The 20,181-nt window shown below is 42.1% G+C and overlaps 1 protein-coding gene across 5 annotated transcripts in view; it reads left to right on the forward strand.

Annotated features, from left to right (window-relative positions):
- The first annotated feature begins 836 nt into the window (after positions 1-836).
- The window catches only part of PROX1 (prospero homeobox 1), a 52,125-nt gene continuing 32,780 nt past the window's right edge, over positions 837-20,181 (forward strand). For 2 of the 5 annotated variants that reach the window (XM_033438032.2, XM_033438033.2), the window contains exons 1-3: positions 837-1,267; positions 9,221-11,012; positions 17,964-18,071. In XM_033438032.2, the coding sequence (XP_033293923.1) occupies positions 9,288-11,012; positions 17,964-18,071 (1,833 nt within the window). In that variant the 5' untranslated portion in view covers positions 837-1,267; positions 9,221-9,287. Of the gene's footprint in view, positions 1,268-1,402; positions 1,509-5,699; positions 7,167-9,220; positions 11,013-17,963; positions 18,072-20,181 lie in introns of those variants that run through there. The other 3 variants (XM_033438023.2, XM_004275246.4, XM_033438025.2) reach the window with 3 other exon arrangements.

Here is a 20,181-nt window from a genome sequence, read left to right on the forward strand (position 1 = left end):
AAAGGTTGCTGTACCTACCATCCAAATAAAGTTGTTAGAGGTAACCAAGGACAAATATTCTTCCTAACAATTTTGACGGGAGATTGACTGGGATTCAGCCAATACTAGTCTTCTTATATCAGATGCAGCGGAGCCGGTGTGAAACCTCTGACACCTACTATTTTAATCCCAAACCTACCTGTATTTTATTGTCCGCCTCTCCTTTAAAAGGAAGCAAGGGTGACATGTATTCCTGATACTAGCTATGATCATTTAAAAAGTGGAATGTTTTGAGGATTCTCACTCCCTCCTCTTAGACCACCCCACCCCTAAAACCTCCACTTTTTCTCCAGTATACTTTTCTGTGCCTTCCTCCACCCCTGTCCGAGGAGCGCTCACTCGCTCTGTCGCTCAGCGAACTCGATCAGCTGTATCTGGGAAATGAAGGGGAAAAAAAAAAAAAAAAGAGAGACCTGCGTCCTGGAAGAGCGAGTGTGAGCTGAGCGGCGCTCGCGCGGTCGCCGGCTTTGCACAGCGCCCGCAGATGGCTCGCTCCGGCCCGGGCGCGGCGATCCGGTCGCCCCCAAGCAGTGGCTGCGCGCGGGTGAGGGGGGGTGGGGGCGGGGATGGAGGCGGGGGAGGGGAGCGCGGGGCCCCTCTCCCCTCCTCTCCTCCCAGCCCCTCACCCCCACCCCTTTTATATTTTTTTTCCTCCCAAGTTCTCTTGCCTCGCTATCCCCCCTTGAATCCGAAGGCGCCTCGCGATTGGGTGCTGGGGCCGGGTACGTCAGTCAGACTGTGACGTGCAGTCTTCCTGTTTCCTTCAGCTGTGTCTTAAAGTAAATCTTGTTGTGGAGCGGAGCCCTCAGCTGAGGGAGCGCTCTGAAATAATACACCATTGCAGCCGGGGAAAGCAGAGCGGCGCAAAAGAGCTCTCGCCGGGTCCGCCTGCTCCCTCTCCGCTTCGCTCCTCTTCTCTCCTCTCCTCTCTCCCCTCTTCTACTCTCTTCTCTTCTCTCTTCTCCTATTCTCCTCTCTCCTCTTCTCGCGTCTTCTCTTCCTCTCTCTCCTCTCTTCTTGTCTTCCCTCCTCTCCTCTCCCTGCCCACCCTCTCCTCTCTCTCCCCTCATTCTCCCCGTCGGCCCGCTCGCGCGCTCCCGCACGGACTCACCGTCCCTTGTCCAATTATCATATTCATCACCCGCAAGATCTCACCGTGCGTGTGCGCGCGCGTGTTTTCCTCTCTCCGCCTGCAAAAAAGGCTCGGTCCCACTGCTCTCTGCACCGAGTAAGTATCTTCTCCCCCTCGCGAGTCCCCTCCCCTTTTCCAGAATCACTTGTACCGGCTTGTTCTTGAATGAGAAGAAAAGAAAAGAGACTCCCATTACTCATACTTGTGTAAACATCTTTCCACCCTCCCCAGGAGAAGATGGTGTTCTTTAAATGAATCATAATAAAATAGTGTCTAAACAGTTTCTAAGCAGAAGCCTCAGTGGAACTCAGCGCTCCGCCTCTCCCAGTTCCTACGAGTAAGTGATCCGCTTGGCTTTTCTTTCTTTCTCTTTCCTGCTGGTGGCTGGGGGGTGGTGTTGGCGAGAGGGGGGAGGCTGATAGTGCTGGACTTGTCGCTGATCTTGTCACCTTTTGTGTACTGTTTCTGGAGGGGGAGGAGGCTTTTCCTTCCTTTCCTTCTTTCTCTTGCCCTCTCTTCCCAGGAGAGAGGACCGCGAGGGGGACCGGGTCGCTTTTTGTTCGTCTGGATCCCCGCTCTCCTCCCAGCCTCATCCTTCCCATCTCCCCCGGTGAAAACTCCTGGGCTAGTCCCCACGTCCTTGCTCTTTGTCTTGTTTATTATAGCTGCCTTTCTTCCAGGAGCTTCCAATTTGCTTGTCATTTGCATACCTTTCACTTCTCCTTTTTAACCCCAGCAGAGGGCCAGGGAGTAGGGAGGAAGGGAGAGGGAGGTGTGTGTGGGGGGGCGCTCTGTTACTTTCCTCTCAAAACGCTGTCGAAGCCGAAATGTTGAAATCAGGGTTGGAGCAATGGAGAGATGGTCCTGGGAAACGAGCGCGGCGCCCCTCCCCTGTGCTCCCAGGACCCAGGGCTAGGTCAAGTTGAGTAGGGTAAGGTGGCACCAGGAGCCTCAGGGGTCCTGTGGTGGGAGGACTGGGGCTCAAGCGCGGCGGGAGGATGGAAGGATCGAGGTCCGGGTGGGGGTAGAGGATGTTCTCGGGCAGCGGATGTGCTCGCAGTCACCGCTGGCAGTCGACGTGGTTGGGCTGCTTCGATCTGATCTTGGTTCGTCTGGGTGGTACCTGCAATTTTGCCCCACTCCGGAGGACTGGAGAGGGAGGAGTGAAGAGGTGAGAGTGATTGTTACTGGGAAGAATAGTGAGGGGGCGAGAAGAGCTGCTATCTTGCCTGAACCGGCAAGGAGGGGGACGACGGGGGCAAGCTGGGGGGAGACATTACCCAAAGCCCAGGTTAGCAAATTGTTGGTTCTTCTGCTGTGCCAGCCACTTACTCCTCCTGCTAAAACTGAACGTAGGTGGAGGGTATGGATTGGAGGGGCGAGGTGAGGGGGGCGGGGGGCGGGAGGGAGGCAAAGGGGGAGTAGCTTTGGAGAGAGACTCACAGGTCTCCCGCCACTTCTCAGCTTTTTTTCGGAAGTTGAGAGTCCTCCAGGCTGGCCGACAGAAGACCTGGGAGGAGGGGTTGAGCGACAGTCTTAAATAGCCCAAGGAGGCAGGCTGGAGTGTGAAACTTCTGTTCTTGGCAATCCAGAACCCACTCCGCCTGGGGGAAGGCTGGGAACTCACCTGCTTGTTTTTATTTTTCCCAGAAGGTCTGTGTTGTCTCCTTGAGCTTATAATAACAGTGCAAGCACAGGGTGGCCTGCTCTCAAAGTCAAGGCTACAAGTCTCTTCTCTTGTTCTCGCCCCCACCCCTTCTCTCCCATCTATAACCTCCTTTACAAAAAAAAAAAATTATAATAATGTCCTTTCCTGGATTAGGTAGACAAAGGTCTGTTAGCTGAGAGCTGCGCCATGGGCAGGGCCTGACAGGTGTGTTATGTCAAGAAAGACAGGTGCAAATTTCCTCTGTGTCTGTGTGTGTCTGTACAGTTCCAGACCTCAGGGTGTGCTCCAGGGTTGTGGAGGTTTATGGGTTTATGGTTGCCTTGGTTAATAGGATTGTCCGGGCTCATGGGAACTGCGCTGTTGTTATGTTTTGAGCCCTGCCATGTGAGTTCTTTGGTTGGGGGTGGAGGACAAGTTGGTATGTGTTTGTTTATTTTTCTTAAGGATGTTGGCAGGCTGCTGCTGAGGCTGTGTCTCAGGGCTCCTGTCTGCCAGGCAGCTGAAAGTACCCCCACTTCAGGCAGCAGGTGGAGAGAGATTGACTTTCCCTTCGCTTCCCTCTGGTTTACGCCTATTTCCCAGGTCTTTGGGGACATTCGGGGGAGGGGGAGTAGTGAGAGCGTCTTGTGTGTGTGTGTGTGTGTGTGCGCGCTTTGGACATCCATGGATGGTGTGTGTACCTGCCAAGAATACCAAAGTCAGTTTGAAAGTGTTACTGTTTTTAAAGCTTATGTTCTTTAGCGCGCTTTCTCCCTGCCCAGAAGGAATAGGTATGTGCATAAACTCTTGCAGGTCGTATGTTAAATACTCTCATAAAGTAGAATGAGCCTGTCATTGTACCAGACATGTGCCAGATGTCCTAGTTATTACTTTGATGGAGAAGGAAAATCTCAAGTATGTGAGAGGTAACTGTGCTTTTCTATTTGATGCAAGATGTAGGCAGTCAGTCCTCTGAAGTTTCTTGCAAGAACTTCTGAGCATTATCAAAATGAAATGGGCTGTGGGTGGTGAAGAAGAAAAAGGGGAGTAATTTGGTTAACCTGTCCATGTGCTACAACATGGACCTGTTTCTGCAATAGTAAAATAGATGAAAGTAAGGACTGTGGCTTCATGTGTGAGGGAAGCGATTGAGAATTCAGGGTAAGCACAGTATATGGATTCTCAAAATCGGACCTTTTAATTTTTTTTCTTTAAACAGGCTACTTCTTGAGTTGCATAGAAATAGATCAGATGGTGAATGGTTTTTGTTGGTTGGTTTGGTGGCTTGGGTGATCATCCTTGTTTCATGAAAATGAGATAGTATGTGTCATTTTATTCTTTTGACTTAAACATCCAAGTTCCTCCTAATACTTTGTTTGGATGCTTTTGAAGTTCTTTCATCACTCAAATGTCATCTATGGATATGTCATTTGCTTTATTTTTAATAAGGGTTATCTGTGCTTGGCACTTATTGATATTTTTATATGTCCATTGTGCAGAATTCTATTTAGGTTAATCACCAAGACCTTGTGGGGAAAAAGTCATGCATACCTAACATGCATCTTTGTTCTCACTTTATTCATTCCCTCGCATCTTTCCTCTATAAGTAGCACTTACAATCTTAAAACATAACCTAGCTGCCAGGCGTACTCTTTATTTGTTCAAAATGAAATAGGCCTTTTTTCATGAATTTCTTAGAGGCATTGTTTTGCATTTGCAACTGTAAATATAAGGAATATTTAGGTTCAAGATTAACAAAAGATTATAAAATGTTACTGATTTTATAATATGAAGATGGATTGTGCATGATATATTATTACTGGGTTCTAATTAAGTATCTGTATAAACTGGAAAGGACATATACATAAGGAATTTCTAAAACCTTATTGCCTGGTGTATTCGAAAGCTTCAAAGGACATTTAGAGTATTTCAATTCTCTTCAGAAAAAAAATAAATGTAAGTGTTTCTTCTTGAAGTTATTTCTCCCTCTCTTTTATTTACTAATTTGGTGACTTATTACTTTTTAATATTTTAGGCATGTCTCAGAAAATACTCTGTGTTCATCTTGCAGGTGAAAATGTATGAAATTTTTGATAGAATGGAGGAATTTAAGATAAAATGGTTCTGATTTGAGATCTCTATTATCATAGGAAAATTTAAACCTGATATAAGATTTTGACAATACAATGTTAGTTAATTTAAGTATTAACTAATGCCAAGTGGGTTCCTCACAATAAACATCAAAGACTTTCTTAGCCTGATAGTGAGCAGAAACATCTCCAAAGGAAAAGTTGCTAATTAGCAGAAATGAACTCTTAAATACAGTGAAGGGGACAGCTTGGTAAAGGGCAGGGGTGGGGGAGTACCTAAATCAAATCATCTGATTGCCCCCCTTGAATTACTGATTTCCAGATGGATTTACAAGGTTCTTTGTTAGTGTTCTTCCACTTGCAGTTTCATAAGCGGCTTGACCCAAGTAGATCAGAGGCCCACTCAAAGGTTGTTTTCTAAAAGAAGTAAAGTATAGGCTTGAGCAATTTCTTCAAATCATTTTATCAACAAAGACAGATAGTCTAAATCATCCAAGCAGGAAACCATGCCAACCTTACCCTTCCCCTTCTCATGAAAGATTTGACTGAACTATCTGAGTAATAATCATAGTGATCACTTCTTTGTCTAGAATCTGGACTCCAGATCGAGGCATAAAAGTTGCATCCCCTTCCCCAAATAACTTCTTTATTAAAGCAGAACACTTCAGCACTTTCTACTTCACACTGCAGTGTTCCTTTGAAATGCTTCCCTGAAAATTCTTTTCTACTAACGTTGTCATCAGCTTCCTTAGGATTCTCCATGTTAAATTATCTGACGTTCTCCAGATAATTCAGATTTTAATGAAGAATCTTTTGGAGTAGTTAAAATCTGACTTGATCATAGTTGAACGTTCTTACCTTTTTCTGGGAGGAATCTGCTAATGTTAAGATACCCTTCGTATAGGAATTATTAAAGTGTTTATGTAGTTAGATGCCAAGTGGTACGATACAATATTTAATAATAAAAATATTCTATGTAGATTTTCATATTAATTACAGAGGAGTTTACAGGAATAGAATATGTGTATCCAATCGATAATACATTTGGGTTCAAATGCTACGTCAGTATTTTTCTGCATACTTACTGATACTGATGTTCACCAGTGCTGATCAAAAGGTTCATATCGCTGGGTTAAACTCCAAATTAATATAAAAATTAAAACATAATAAGAATCAGTAATAATTGTAGTTGAAACATATGGCTTAGTACATATATTGAGAAATAAAGGAATTTTTAAAAATCTTAATGGACAGGATGATATGAGTGATAAATTAATTGCATAGCATTCTCTAAATTCTGAATTGGGAAATCATGGAAGCACCTTTGAAAGTGTTTTCAAGTGATTTCATTTACATTATAGTCATTTAACAATGCATTTTCTTATGTGGTAAAATATTCATATATATATATATATATATATATATGTTTGTGAAACATGATGCTAATAAAGTACTACAGTCCACCAGTTATAATTATTTAATCTTGCCTATAGCCTTCATGGGTTATAATCCCAATGTGTATGACTACTATACCTTTATTTCTGAGTTTAGGTCAAAGCTATACATAGAGATCTATTTATTCACGCCTACTATTATAATGCCTTGTCTTGCTGGATTATATAATTTTTCCTAGTTTTCTCATTTGTTTTGTCCTGATTGTTATGTCTCAGCTGTACATTTTACAATAAGGCCCCAAAATATTTAAATTTTCTTAGCCCCAAACAGAAACAAATCATTATTTAATCCAAGAATGCTGACCAGTTGAGAGAAAATTGCAAAAATCAGTTTCGTTCAGTGAATTTTAAGGAAGTTACAGGATATTTTCTTCTTAAAAGACCCAACAAGCACGTTTAATTAACATGTATTCTCCACTGAAGATGAGAATGTGATTTCTTTCCACCTTAGGAAGAGCACAGCCTTCCCCTTGGCTCAGGCATGAGGTAGGGATGCAGCTGTTGATACCTAGGCTAGATGAGAGGAAGTGCAGTTGACGCAGAGGTAAATGGCAGCTGGGAAGGGAAGGATGGCTGGAGATGACCTTGTGCTCATCTCTTACACCAGCGTGTTGTTTCTGAGCCTCTGTTGCGGAGATGCTCTTCCTGTAGCAAGGATGGGTAGGGGGAAAACCCAGATTGGATGTTAAGAGGAACAGGGGAAGAAAATACTGCAGAAAGTTTGTTCAACATTTTGATTGGTGATCTATGTGCTTTTCAGGTGATATTAAAGAGAAAATGATTTGCACCCAAAAAGACAAGAGGTAAAATTTTTAAAGAATGGCAATAAACTCTATTTTTGAAAAGCTGATCTACACACACAAAGTCCTCCTCGCAAAGACATCCCACCTCAATATGCAAGTCTTTCTGAGCTTTAAAATAATTCATCTTTTCTCTTGTTTGTCTCCGTCTCCCCTTTTTTCTTTCTCTCACCTGACAGCTGCACCTGATTTATCAGATCTAACATGTTAGTGAAATATTTGCCATTGCATTTTTGTATTCCTGAAACCAATTTCATTTATTAATGTGTGAGGGGTCACAATCATCTTGAATTCAGTTTTGAACCCTATACATTGAAGTTATCAAGATCTGTTTCCATTCCAAGTTCAGGAAATTTTATCCTGAGGCACACAAAAAAGTATTTTACCCTCAAGCATCCAAAAAAACATACAAAAAAGCATCATGTTGCTTTCTTGACACTCTGATACAGCCTTTATTTAAATGTATTATCTTCATATAAAAACTGAGAACAAGGGCTACATGATGAAATCTTTGTCGCTTAAAAAAATACACATTGCCATCTAAGCATTGAGCATTTTCTTGATTTTTACAGGTTATTTCATGCTGAAATTATGCCTATTTGCATGGATAGTCATTCTTTAAAACTAGCCACAGATGCAGTCCTAGGGAGCACGTAGATGTTTTTACAGGTGAACCGAAAGAGATGGGAGCTGTTCCAAACACTCTGCACGCTGCCTTTGGCAATAGACCCTGTTATTGTGAAGATGTGCTCTGTTAAGCAAACGTGAAGTTTAATATTAGATAAACCCTGTGTGAAAAAAATTTTTCATTTTCTTCATAAAACGTTCATTGTAAGCAAAAAGATGCGACATCTTAACATTTATACAAAATTTGGGGTTAGCATCGCTGGTTAACGTCACAAAAAATGTCATGCAAGTGCCTTTTTATATTGTGTTCCCAAGAAACAATGGAAGTTCATATACAGAGATGGTATTTCCCTTTCTCACATATTTAATTGATGTTATTTTCTTTCTTCTTTATATATCTTCCTTCAGTCTTTTTCTTCCGCCTGTGTTTTTCTCATCCTTTAATTTGGCACAAGAAATAAGATTCACAAATGGTGTATGTTAAAGAGCTTCTTTAGGCGTTTGAAGTATTATTTTGGCAGATTATAGGAAAAAAACTAGCACTGAAGATGTATTTATCCTTGCCTAACTCAATTTATTGTTCCACAGATTGATTTCTAAAATGTGACAATGTCCTTCTTCTGCACTGAGTCCAACTTTATAATAATTGAAGTCATCAAAAACGACATCATGAAAATTTTTAAATATTCTCATACTTACATTAAAATCCAGCAACAGATACCATCTTCAAATGTGATTTTAGTAATAAAAAGCACATATCTGTGCTAAATAAGCAGACTTGTAGAATGAGTATTTGTGCACTTATTTCCATGCTAAATTGGCCATTTATGTTGGAAAGATGCTGGTGGGAGTGTTCTCCTCCCCATTTCACATATGACAAAAATGTTTTAAAATTCAGTAATAAAGGGTGTGTGTGAAATATTTGCATTTTTAGAGTCATTTTTTCCCCTTAATCGCGTTAAAGCCACAATAATTTTATCGCAGAAATGGAATTTTTCATCCAAATTTCACGCATCCTCAAAATGTAACCTTATTTCTTAAGTATAGACCACTTTTATCTTCTTTTGTAATATGAATCTCAGTGCCCAAAATTTAATCAATTGGTTGTCAGAGGCTGTGTTCTTATAATCTACTGTTTCTTCTGAAGATAAACAGTATCATTTTAGGCATTTGTGAAAGAGAATCATATTACTGGTGCTTAAGCAGTTTTTGCTTTTTTTTTTTTTTTAATCTTAATCCATCTTAAACCAGTGGAGCAGAAATATTTAAAAATGTTTCATTTCAAGCAGAGTGCATAATAAATTGCAATAATTGTAATGTGCCATAAATCCCAGAGCCTATGCATTTTGCATTTGATTCAGGATTGAGGTCAGGAAATTTGGAGAAATTTAAAGAAAATGATTCATCAGTCCTTTTGTTCTGTTGGCCAGGGTCCCAGGATTCTTGAGCTGTGCCCAGCTGACGAGCTTTTCAAGATGGCACAATAACTGTCCAGTGATGCCTGACCATGACAGCACAGCCCTCTTAAGCCGGCAAACCAAGAGGAGAAGAGTTGACATTGGAGTGAAAAGGACGGTAGGGACAGCATCTGCATTTTTTGCTAAGGCAAGAGCGACGTTTTTTAGTGCCATGAATCCCCAAGGTTCCGAGCAGGATGTTGAGTATTCAGTGGTGCAGCATGCAGATGGGGAAAAGTCAAATGTACTCCGCAAGCTGCTGAAGAGGGCGAACTCATATGAAGATGCCATGATGCCTTTTCCAGGAGCAACCATAATTTCCCAGCTGTTGAAAAATAACATGAACAAAAATGGTGGCACGGAGCCCAGTTTCCAAGCCAGCGGTCTCTCTAGTACAGGCTCCGAAGTACATCAGGAGGATATATGCAGCAACTCTTCAAGAGACAGCCCCCCAGAGTGTCTTTCCCCTTTTGGCAGGCCTACTATGAGCCAGTTTGATATGGATCGCTTATGTGACGAGCACCTGAGAGCAAAGCGCGCCCGGGTTGAGAATATAATCCGGGGTATGAGCCATTCCCCCAGTGTGGCATTACGGGGCAATGAAAATGAAAGAGATATGGCCCCGCAGTCTGTGAGTCCCCGAGAAAGTTACCGAGAAAACAAACGCAAGCAGAAGCTGCCCCAGCAGCAGCAACAGAGTTTCCAACAGCTGGTTTCAGCCCGCAAAGAACAGAAGCGAGAGGAGCGCCGACAGCTGAAACAGCAGCTGGAGGACATGCAGAAACAGCTGCGCCAGCTGCAGGAAAAGTTCTACCAGATCTATGACAGCACTGATTCTGAAAATGATGAAGATGGTAACCTGTCTGAAGACAGCATGCGCTCGGAGATCCTGGATGCCAGGGCCCAGGACTCCGTGGGGAGGTCAGACAATGAGATGTGCGAGCTGGACCCGGGGCAGTTCATCGACCGAGCCCGGGCCCTGATCCGGGAGCAGGAAATGGCCGAAAACAAGCCGAAGCGAGAAGGCAACAACAAAGAAAGAGACCACGGGCCAAACTCCTTACAACCCGAAGGCAAACATTTGGCCGAGACCTTGAAACAAGAACTGAACACTGCCATGTCGCAAGTTGTGGACACTGTGGTCAAAGTCTTCTCCGCCAAACCCTCTCGCCAGGTTCCTCAGGTCTTTCCGCCGCTCCAGATCCCCCAGGCCAGATTTGCAGTCAACGGGGAGAACCACAATTTCCACACCGCCAACCAGCGCCTGCAGTGCTTTGGCGATGTCATCATTCCGAACCCCCTGGACACCTTTGGCAATGTGCAGATGCCCAGTTCCACAGACCAGACAGAAGCACTGCCCCTGGTGGTCCGCAAAAACTCATCTGACCAGTCTGCCTCCGGCCCCCCTGCCGGCGGTCACCACCAGCCCCTGCACCAGTCGCCTCTGTCGGCCACCGCAGGCTTTACCACGTCCACCTTCCGCCACCCCTTTCCCCTCCCCTTGATGGCCTACCCGTTTCAGAGTCCATTAGGTGCTCCCTCCGGCTCCTTCTCGGGAAAAGACAGAGCCTCTCCTGAATCCTTAGACTTAACTAGGGAGACCACGAGTCTGAGGACCAAGATGTCATCCCACCACCTGAGCCACCATCCTTGTTCACCAGCACATCCACCCAGCACCGCAGAAGGGCTCTCCTTGTCTCTCATCAAATCCGAGTGTGGCGATCTTCAAGACATGTCCGAAATCTCACCTTATTCGGGAAGTGCAATATCCTTTCATTTGCCCCCCAAGGAAAACAAGCCCAAACCAAAAAGGCTTCCCAGAAGGTCAGGTTTACACATTGTTTAGAATGATGTAGATGACTATCTTCTTAAGAATGCAGTCTTTCCTCTTCTTCCGAGTAATAGGCTTTTATCAGCAGGCGTGAGGCACTTCTGGTTGCACAAAAGCTTCACAGGAAACCAACATTTTTGTAACTTTCACAAGTTGTTAATTGCCCTAAAGTGGTAGTATTTAATTTGTGCTTTTGCAGCAGGGTTTTTTCTGCTGTTTCTTCCGGTATTATCTTCTAATCCTTTTTTTTTTTCCCCAAGAGTAGATTTAGAGGTGGAAAAAAAAAATCTCATTGTAATATTGAATTCTATCAGGTTTTATTTTAATGTAAGTTTCATAGCAGAATAAAGAGAGAAAAATCAGTTTTCAGATCCCTAAGACTCCGTAAGAAGAATTCTCCCTTTAGTTAATCTATAAGGCTCCTGGTCTGTTTAAAGAAGGCCTGATTAAATCTTACGAGGAACAGTCTACTGATGGGAGGCTGCAGTGGGAGAAAGATGGTTGTGGATAGGGAGTTAGAGACTCTCCTTATTCTTTAAGTGAGGTGTGTTCTTTTGTTTGTTTGTTTGTTTTAAAGGAAATATACAGGTACTGATTTATTCAGACGGTATCCATCTCTCTCCCGTTCACCCAAGGTCTGTTCTTTGGGTCTGGTGCAGCTGCCTCTATGCATGATTAACCTCTGTTCAGCCATACACAGAAATCTTTTGTCCTAACATACACAAAGCAAATTATTTTGGAAAGCGAGAGAGCACAATTAAATATAAAACTCAGCCGTATTCGACTTTAAAAATGCCTCTTTTATGTCTCTTTTATATTTTGAACCTGACTTTTATGTAGAGATGCCAGTTATATTTTTTTATTAGACCTGTCCTGAACTCTAGCTATTTTTAACTCACGATATTTTTCTCTGTAAATTGGTCCTTTCAGTAAATTTTTTAAAATCTTGTGGTGGTTGATGTTTTGGGGGAGTAGAATAGTAGCATTGGGGGGCAACTAGAGACATTTCTTTTCTATAAATTGCCAGATGGATATGAAATTTAGCAATTAAGTTGGCTGTTGCTAAATTAAGGGTTTTGAGCAATCGTCTTGATGACTAGAGATTGACATTTTCATATCTAACCCTACTCCAGAGGCTGCCGTGTAAGTGCAAAGTCCCAGCTATGGTGGAAATGTGTTTTCCTTGATATGAAGTTCATCTCCTTCCAGCCAGCTCAGGATAACAGTGAAGATTTCTGATAAGGTGAATGGGAGCCACAAGTATGAGACACACTTGGGTAGTTAAGCACATTGTCTCTTTCCATAGAGAGGAAGAGGAGAATGACGTCTTGAGAGAAAGATTTGAGGACTTAAGATGTAAATAGAAATCGAGTGTTGGTTTGGTTGCTGATTTAACTTCTGACTTTCAGAGCTCTAAAGTTTAATCCACCAGTCATGAATCAAAGCTGCGCCAGGCACCATGCCTTACACATCATAGGCAGGCAATAAACATTGGTCCAATTGGACTATAGCTGTTGGTGATGAGAAAGGCAAAGTACATAGACACAGACCTTGAACGTTTTTTTTTTTACCCTCTGCAGGAGAGCACCTTCTGGGGTTCATACCAGGCTCATGTCCAGGGCTAGACCCCATTGCTCCTCAGAGATCCCTTACTTCATTTTGAAGCCAGTGGTAGTGATGGTGGGTTGTTTCTCTCTCTCTCACTTGTGCGCGTGTGTGCGCACACACACAGGAAAGGGACGTGCCCATTTGGATGAATATTTGAAGCCAGGTTTCAAAGTCTTATAAGGCCATACTAAACTCTTTAACTCAAGATTCCAGTTTCTGGTTTTGTTTTGTTTTTTTTTTTAGACTTGTCACCGTATCCAGATAATTATGCCTGTGCTTTTTTTTTTTTAATAAGTTGGGTCTTCTAAGAAAAAAATCTTTAGATCGCTCTAAGTGTTGACTATGCTCACTGTCTCACCCTCTCTAAATCCCCTGAGGAATTTTGAGGATTTGAATAGAAAGAACTTCCTTTTCTTTCTATACATATCAAAGACTTTAAAGAGAATTTAGTTGCTTCTTCTTCAGAGGAATAACTTCACCTCTGTCTTACCATAGAGGATTCTGCTCAACAGCAACGGTTTGGAAACACCTGTATTCATATGAAATGTTAGTTGCTTACACCTGGAGTTGTTTATTTTGTGTAGCTAAATAATTTTGGCCTCTTGCTGCAATGAATGATTACATTTCCCATATGCCGGCCTTCCAGCCTCTGTTTCTTTCTCTTTTCCCTTCTATGATCTCGCCCTTTTAGCCGTTTATCTCTTTGCTGTATTATTTCTCAGGAAGAAGATAGGCAAGCATCCTTTTCTAGAGTTCACACAGTTCTGAAGCCAGTGAGGATCTGAGTGTTTGCTGAGAGGTTGGGTCTGCTTTTCTCCTGTCTCCATCCTTGTATGGCGATGAGTTCTCCCCTTGACTTACCTGATGGTGTCTAGGCAAAATTCTCAAGCTTTTAGTTTAAAGAAACCTCTGGGAACCAGAGATTCTGGTTATCTTACTGAAGTAAGATAACAGCAAGTCATCTTACTTCAGTTTAGGTAGACAAGGCCATATGTGAACCTGTTCTGCAGTTACTCTTAGAAAAGATCAATAGAAATGAGGAGAAATGGGATGAAATGGTACCTTCATGACTGTCATTATTGTTTTTATTTTTAGTCCATGGCTTTCCAAACTGTAATGAATAATTGAATTCTTAAGGAACAATTCTTTCCCACCGCAAAAGACATCATCTGTTTCTCCGAACAAAGTAGCCAAGATAAGAACTATTAAGAACACCAGCTTATCGGATAAATCCATTCTGAGTTCAGCACATTAGGCATATATGTTGTACGTAATAGAGCACACTACCTTGTTACCCCTTCTAATAGAAAGGAACTAGTGAATGTGTGTGCATGGTAAACTGAATGTCAGTGAACCTGCACCAGAAGGTCACATCTTGGATATAAAAACTGTGTTCAGTATCTTTGCAAATGAATCTATTTAATCAAATATTGAATTTTATTCAAATTCCAAAAGAAACAGCCAGCCAGTTGTTTTTCCTCCTGATGTTCCTTGTCATTCATCCTCTTTGCATCCCAAGAAAAATAGCCTTGTTCGGGCCTCAAACATTTGCATGCACCCAATTAGAGCACAAGAGCGGTGTTCTAAGCACTTAAGACATGCAAGGGAAGAAACTGAACCTCTTCTCCGTGACAGTCAGCTTTCCCTGTTCGACTTTTAGGGAGAAGGTTAAAAAACACGTGAAGTTCAAAAAGGAAAATGATTTAATAATTTGAAACTAAAATCCATCTAGAAAACCTGAGTTAAAAATGAATTTCTAAAATGGGAATTAATCCATAGAAGTTGATGTTTTACATCTTTGGAAGTGGTGCGGGGCCATAGGAATTCTGTTAGGTGTATTAGCTGTAGCGAAACATGTATATTAAAGATTGGAAGACTCTGGATTCCCCTTCCCCCTCCCCCCAATTATGGACTAAGTAAATTAAAAATATATATATCCATAAACTACACATCCCACCGATTATGTTAAACTCCTTTGTGGAGCAACAACTTGCTCTATCCCTTTAATTAAATGTGAGGGTTTAGATCTTTTCTCCCCTTTTAAGGATTCTAAGGGAGGAAAACTAGAAACATAGCAAATCAGAGCCTAAGGAGCAAGCTAAAATTCTCCGGGTTTCAAAGCGCTTTAGAAATTGTAAGCAAGTGGTCCCGATCCATTTGGTTGGAACTGCAGCATGTAAAACCTCTAGTCACAATTCAGGGTTCAGTTGGAAAAAAAAGAGTTTTCTTCCTGCAGCCTTCACAACCTATTATTCTCCCATTTGCCTTTTTGCTGCCTCTGCTGCTTCTCCCGCGGCTGCTGTTTAGGTGAAGTTATATTGTGCTTGGTAAACAGACAACACTTAAATTCTCAGGTTGTTTGCACACCATTTTAGGTTCAGCTGCAGTACCCTACTTCTCTTATCTTTTATATTCCCGAGCAGATGTCTTTCATTAATTTATGGATTTATCATCGTTTTTTTTTCTTTTTCTTTTCTTTTCCTTTCTTTTTCTTTTCTTTTTTTTTTTTTTTTTACACCTGGCAGCTGTCTCAAGTTTCAGCAGTTATTGTCTATTTTGCATTATACATAGAATTGAATGTCATCTGTCTTCACAAAGCTATGGCTAAGAGAATTGAGGCAAAGCCACATGAGCTGCCGGGACAGATCTTGTTGGCGTTCCATCCCCCCTCACCCCACCCCCCCCTTTACCTCCTTAATATTTATTTGTGCTCATTTTCTTTCCTGGCCTTGAATGGAGCTTAGCTCGTGTTCAGTACAGCTGTATGTTTACTGAATCTATTCCATCATGAGTCATTGTGCGTGTGTAAGTATCCTGGAAACAGCTAGTGCTTTCTTGGAAGAACAGTTGCTTTTCAGCACAAGCACTTAAAAGGGAAATTAACCAATTGGTCAGTTCAGATTTATTTTGAAGAGGAAAAAAAAGGATTATCTAACTGTTGGCTTTTAAATCTTTCATTAGCTATTTTTAATAGTTTATTAGAAACATATATTTTATGGGAATTTTATCTTAATTACACGATGAGCAAGAAATAAAGATGTATTCTGTGTTTCATTTCCACTGATTGATTCCAAGTATTTCCAACAGGAAGCATTTTAAAGCAAAAAAACGTACTTGAGAAATTCAAATTAGGATGATTTTTTTCATGAAATAAAAAGCCTTTAAATCCCAACCAAAATACGATGGATACTTTGCTCTGTCTTTTTAGATAAAAAAAGACGAAAACATCTTAGCATAATTTAAAGACACTGAAAGCTTCAGGAAGTTTTGGTGACTCAATAACTATCTGAGAACCACAGCAAAACAATTCGTTTTGTATGAGACCAAATTTGAAAAGGTTTGGAACTTTTCCCTGCTAATAATTAATTGTACTAGGTTGTTTGGACGTAGCCTTCTGAAAGAACAGATTAGAACCCAGATCTGAGGATGTTTGTCAAAGTTTGGACTTGCCTAAAACTCTTATCACGAGGCAATAGGAGACAGCTTGCAACTATTATTTCACTTATCCATTTGGACAGATGGTCCTGAAGTGTGCCGGGCTCCTTTAGTCCCCTCTCTCAGTCTAATGGAGGTTACTGGAGGGCCTTTCAGCCCTCTCCTTGGCACAAGAAGTATGTCAGTCATAAATTATCGTCTTTGTAATCATTAAGGATCTCAAACAAAAACACAAGTTCAGTTAAACTGCTTTGGCTTACAGATAAAACATCAAAATTTCTTTCTTCAGTGTTTATTTACAGTGAAAACAAAAGGCTCAATATTTAACCTTTCAATTTACAAACTAAGGTGATCTTTTTCAAATTGCGTGATATTAACGGGAATGCTAATTGATCAAATTCTCAGCAGAATATTTGGTCAAACCCCCTGTTATAAGTAGTCAAGAACTTATCAGTATTAATTCGATTATGCTTCTCTAGGAACTTTCTGGTTTCCCTGTGTTCCGAAGCTTGGTCATGCCGTACTTGATGATGGTAATTTAGAAACTTTCACCTTTCCTAAATATCTGTGTTTATTTGACCTTGCTTCATACGGTGTGAAATTTTTGTTGGGTTTGTCAGCCAAGTGTGTGTGTTTGCTTATGTGTGCGTGTGTGTGTGTGCGCACACCCACACGTACATATTTTCTTTTCTTTTTTTTCCCCTTATTTTTTCCCAGACTCTCTTTTAAGAGAAAATCCTTAGAGAAGCTTCTAGGAAGGACCCTTAATTGACCTTGTGGGGGACCACATTGATTTTCTCCACGTGCATCTTCATTTCTGATAAATTATAAAGCCATTAATTTGCTGAGGAAATGGCAGGGCCAGGCTGCGGCACAGATGTGACCAGAGCCATCCCAGCTCCGAGTCTGCTGAGGAGTGCCAAGAATCTGGGGGAGAATCAGGAAGCCTGGATGGTTATGCTTAGCCTCACATTCTCTTGGGAACTGTTTTAGTTGCTGCTGTTTACAGATCTAAAAGGTAATGATGTTTCCAGATAAATAGACCTTCTTATTTTGGGTAAGTGGCCATTTATTGATCTGCTAACCCACATTTATTGATTTGTTAGCTCCAACCACTGTGCCACTCTCAAAGGAGTTAACTATAAATCCAGGAGAGGCAAATCGTATTTGGTTTTGGATCGTTGCTCTAACAAAAGCGACACCCCCTCCCCGTTCTCTCGGTGCCCAAACTACCCCTCCCCAGTTTTAGCTGTTATTGAAAAGGAAACAATTAAAAGGATATAATAATAAGACAGGAAGAAAGTGAGTCAAGATGCTCCGTTATATGAGCGCTGCAAGGTGAAATGTGACGCTTGCCTGACAGTGTTCAGAATAATGCATTTTATATTTTCGTGTACATTAGTGTAATAATTGGATGTCATCTGCGGAGAGCGGAGAGAACAAACAGAGCTGTAATTGTGAAGAAGGAAAAAACTCTCACGATAAAGAGTTGTGCAGTACCTGTTGGGTGCATTTGTCTCCTTAGCAACAAGTGAACGTATAGATAGCATCAGGACTTCAAATAGGGGGAACGTTTTGCCATCCTCACCACGAAGTCTCCAGGATTCCGCAACTAAATTGTGCGTCTTCGCCATTATATTTGGCAAATTCTGACTGGCAGTGGTCATTGTGAGCAGGCAGCAGCAAGTTAGTGGTGGATTCCATGGCCAGTGCCATTTATCTTCCAGAATTCCTGTGGCTGCTGGGTGGTGGGCCTCCAGATTCCTGGGGGGGGGGGGGGAAGGGAGGGATGGTAGGTGCTTGTGTTTCAAGAAATTGTTTCCTTAACCAATTGCATCCTACATGCAGGAAGGATTGTCACCCAATCACTTGAAAAAAGCAAAGCTCATGTTCTTTTACACCCGTTATCCCAGCTCCAACATGCTGAAAACCTACTTCTCTGATGTAAAGGTAAGGACATATTTCATTATTAATGGTTTCAATTTCTGTGCATGAGGTAGTGATTTGAACTCTTAGAAGTTAATGGAGATGAGTGTGGAGTTGGTTGGTGAATACACCTACGTTGTCATTGATTTAATGCATTTGTCCTTTGGTCTAAGGCTTTGCCAAGCAAAGAGGAGGCTCCTTGTGTGTTAAGACGAAAGGACTGGGCGCACAGGTTTTCATTCTAGTCCGGGAAACTTAACCTCTGTCTTTATGTGTCTTAACTCCTGGGAAGAAATTTCAGTTGGTCCTGGAGGGATGTGCTTTAGAGAATTTTATTTTCCTCCCCTCAGCCACAGTAAACTGTTTCTGTTTTTGTTTCTGTTAGTTTCCCCATATTTGTGCTTAGGAAAGCAAACACTAGCACCTCTTTTTCCCCCTGTCGAAAGGAGCGTACATTGAAATTCTCTCTGCAGTAGCTGCTTAAAAACAAAAGTGATGATTGTCTCTTATTTACAACTTAATTTGTTGTTGATGTAGAGTACACTGAGCATAAGGAGAATGAATAAAGTGACAGATTCAGGACACATTATTCAAATGAGGATATGAAAGCTGTCGGCCTACAGCTGCAGCCTCCCTCATTCTACAGAATATGGGGACCTCCTGGTTCTGTGTGTGTGTGTGTGTGTGTGTGTGTGTGTGTATGCGTCTGTGTCTATGTGTGGGTTTTAAGTAATTGTTTGCAACAACTTGATGTTGTGTTAATCATCTGTAACTTTTTAAAACATAGATTGGGTTTTGATGATGATAATGACACACATGGTATCATTATCCAACGAACTCGATAAACATTACATTAGCCAAGATTAGTTTATTAAGGCTGGGTGCTCTTCCCCCCACCCTCTCCTGCCCACCCCCGTGTGTACAAGTTCTTATTTCTGCCACGGAGAACCCACGAGCTGCCAAAATGTGCTCCTTCCTCCGCGACTCCCCTCTCGCTGCAGTGGGTTTTGTGCCCAATGTCTGAGTCGTTTCATTGGCCCCTTTCGCAGGCCGACCCATTTCAGTCTTGCCTTCACTGGTGTTTTACTTGGCCTTGTAAGAAAAGTTCTGTTTTCCCTCCTGTTTGCTTTTAAATCGTGTAGCAACTTCAGCCTTTTATCTCTCTCCTTCCCTGGCTGAGCTCCTTAAGGAAGGCATGTTTCCTCCTCCTTCAGTGCCAGCAAACTGGGCAGGATGGGAAGGCAGAGAGAGGCAGTTACTTAAACAGCTGGATAAGAATCATTAAGCCCAAGAAAGGTCGAGTGCCACAGTAGACCAGGACAGGGTTGGGACCTTGTGGGGGACCATCTGAAACTGACAAACTGAAGGGCATTTGTCGATTGGTTGAGGACCAACCAGCTTCTAGAGCCTAGTTCTTCTTCCAGGGCATCCTCCCAACCCTTTAGTTCTAGGAGGGGGACATTGAGGAGCGGGGGGACATTGAGGAGAGGGAGAAAATTGTTATTTTGTGTGTGTGTGTGTGTGTGTGTGTGTGTGTGTTTAGATGTCCATGTTACCTCCTTCACTCCTCTTGGCGCTGTGATCTGCAGTGTTGTGATATAATGATAACAACACCTTATATTATCTATAATACAATATCCTTTCATTCAGAAGGCCAAAGAGCTTTACAAACTGCATACATAGGGATCACTCATCTACCACTGACATGCAGACACCTAGAGGGTGGAAAGTAGCAGCCATTCTGAGCCAGCAACACTATCCAACAGTAGATGTAAATATTAGAAGCATTCATGCTTTTGCACACGTGTGGCGGGGGGAAGGGCAAGGGTGGGGGAGATAGTGGATTTGTAGCTTTAGAAATACCGGGCACTGTAAACCACCGAGAAATTGTTCCCATTCCTTTAGAACACATCTAGTAATTCAGCTTTGCAAATAATCACTCACTTTATGTAAATAACAATTAAATACCTGGGTGACCATTTCATTTAAAAAAGCATTAATATTCAGATTATAGATTCCATCCATATTCTATCCATACTGGGAAAGAAGGCTGTTAGTTAGAATGTACGTGAGTCTGGTTAACTCCCAATTATCCACTCTAATGGAGGGGAAACAGTAGGGCATATAAGGCAAA

Source organism: Orcinus orca, chromosome 1, assembly GCF_937001465.1.
Source record: "Orcinus orca chromosome 1, mOrcOrc1.1, whole genome shotgun sequence".
Taxonomy (NCBI): Eukaryota; Metazoa; Chordata; class Mammalia; order Artiodactyla; family Delphinidae; genus Orcinus; species Orcinus orca.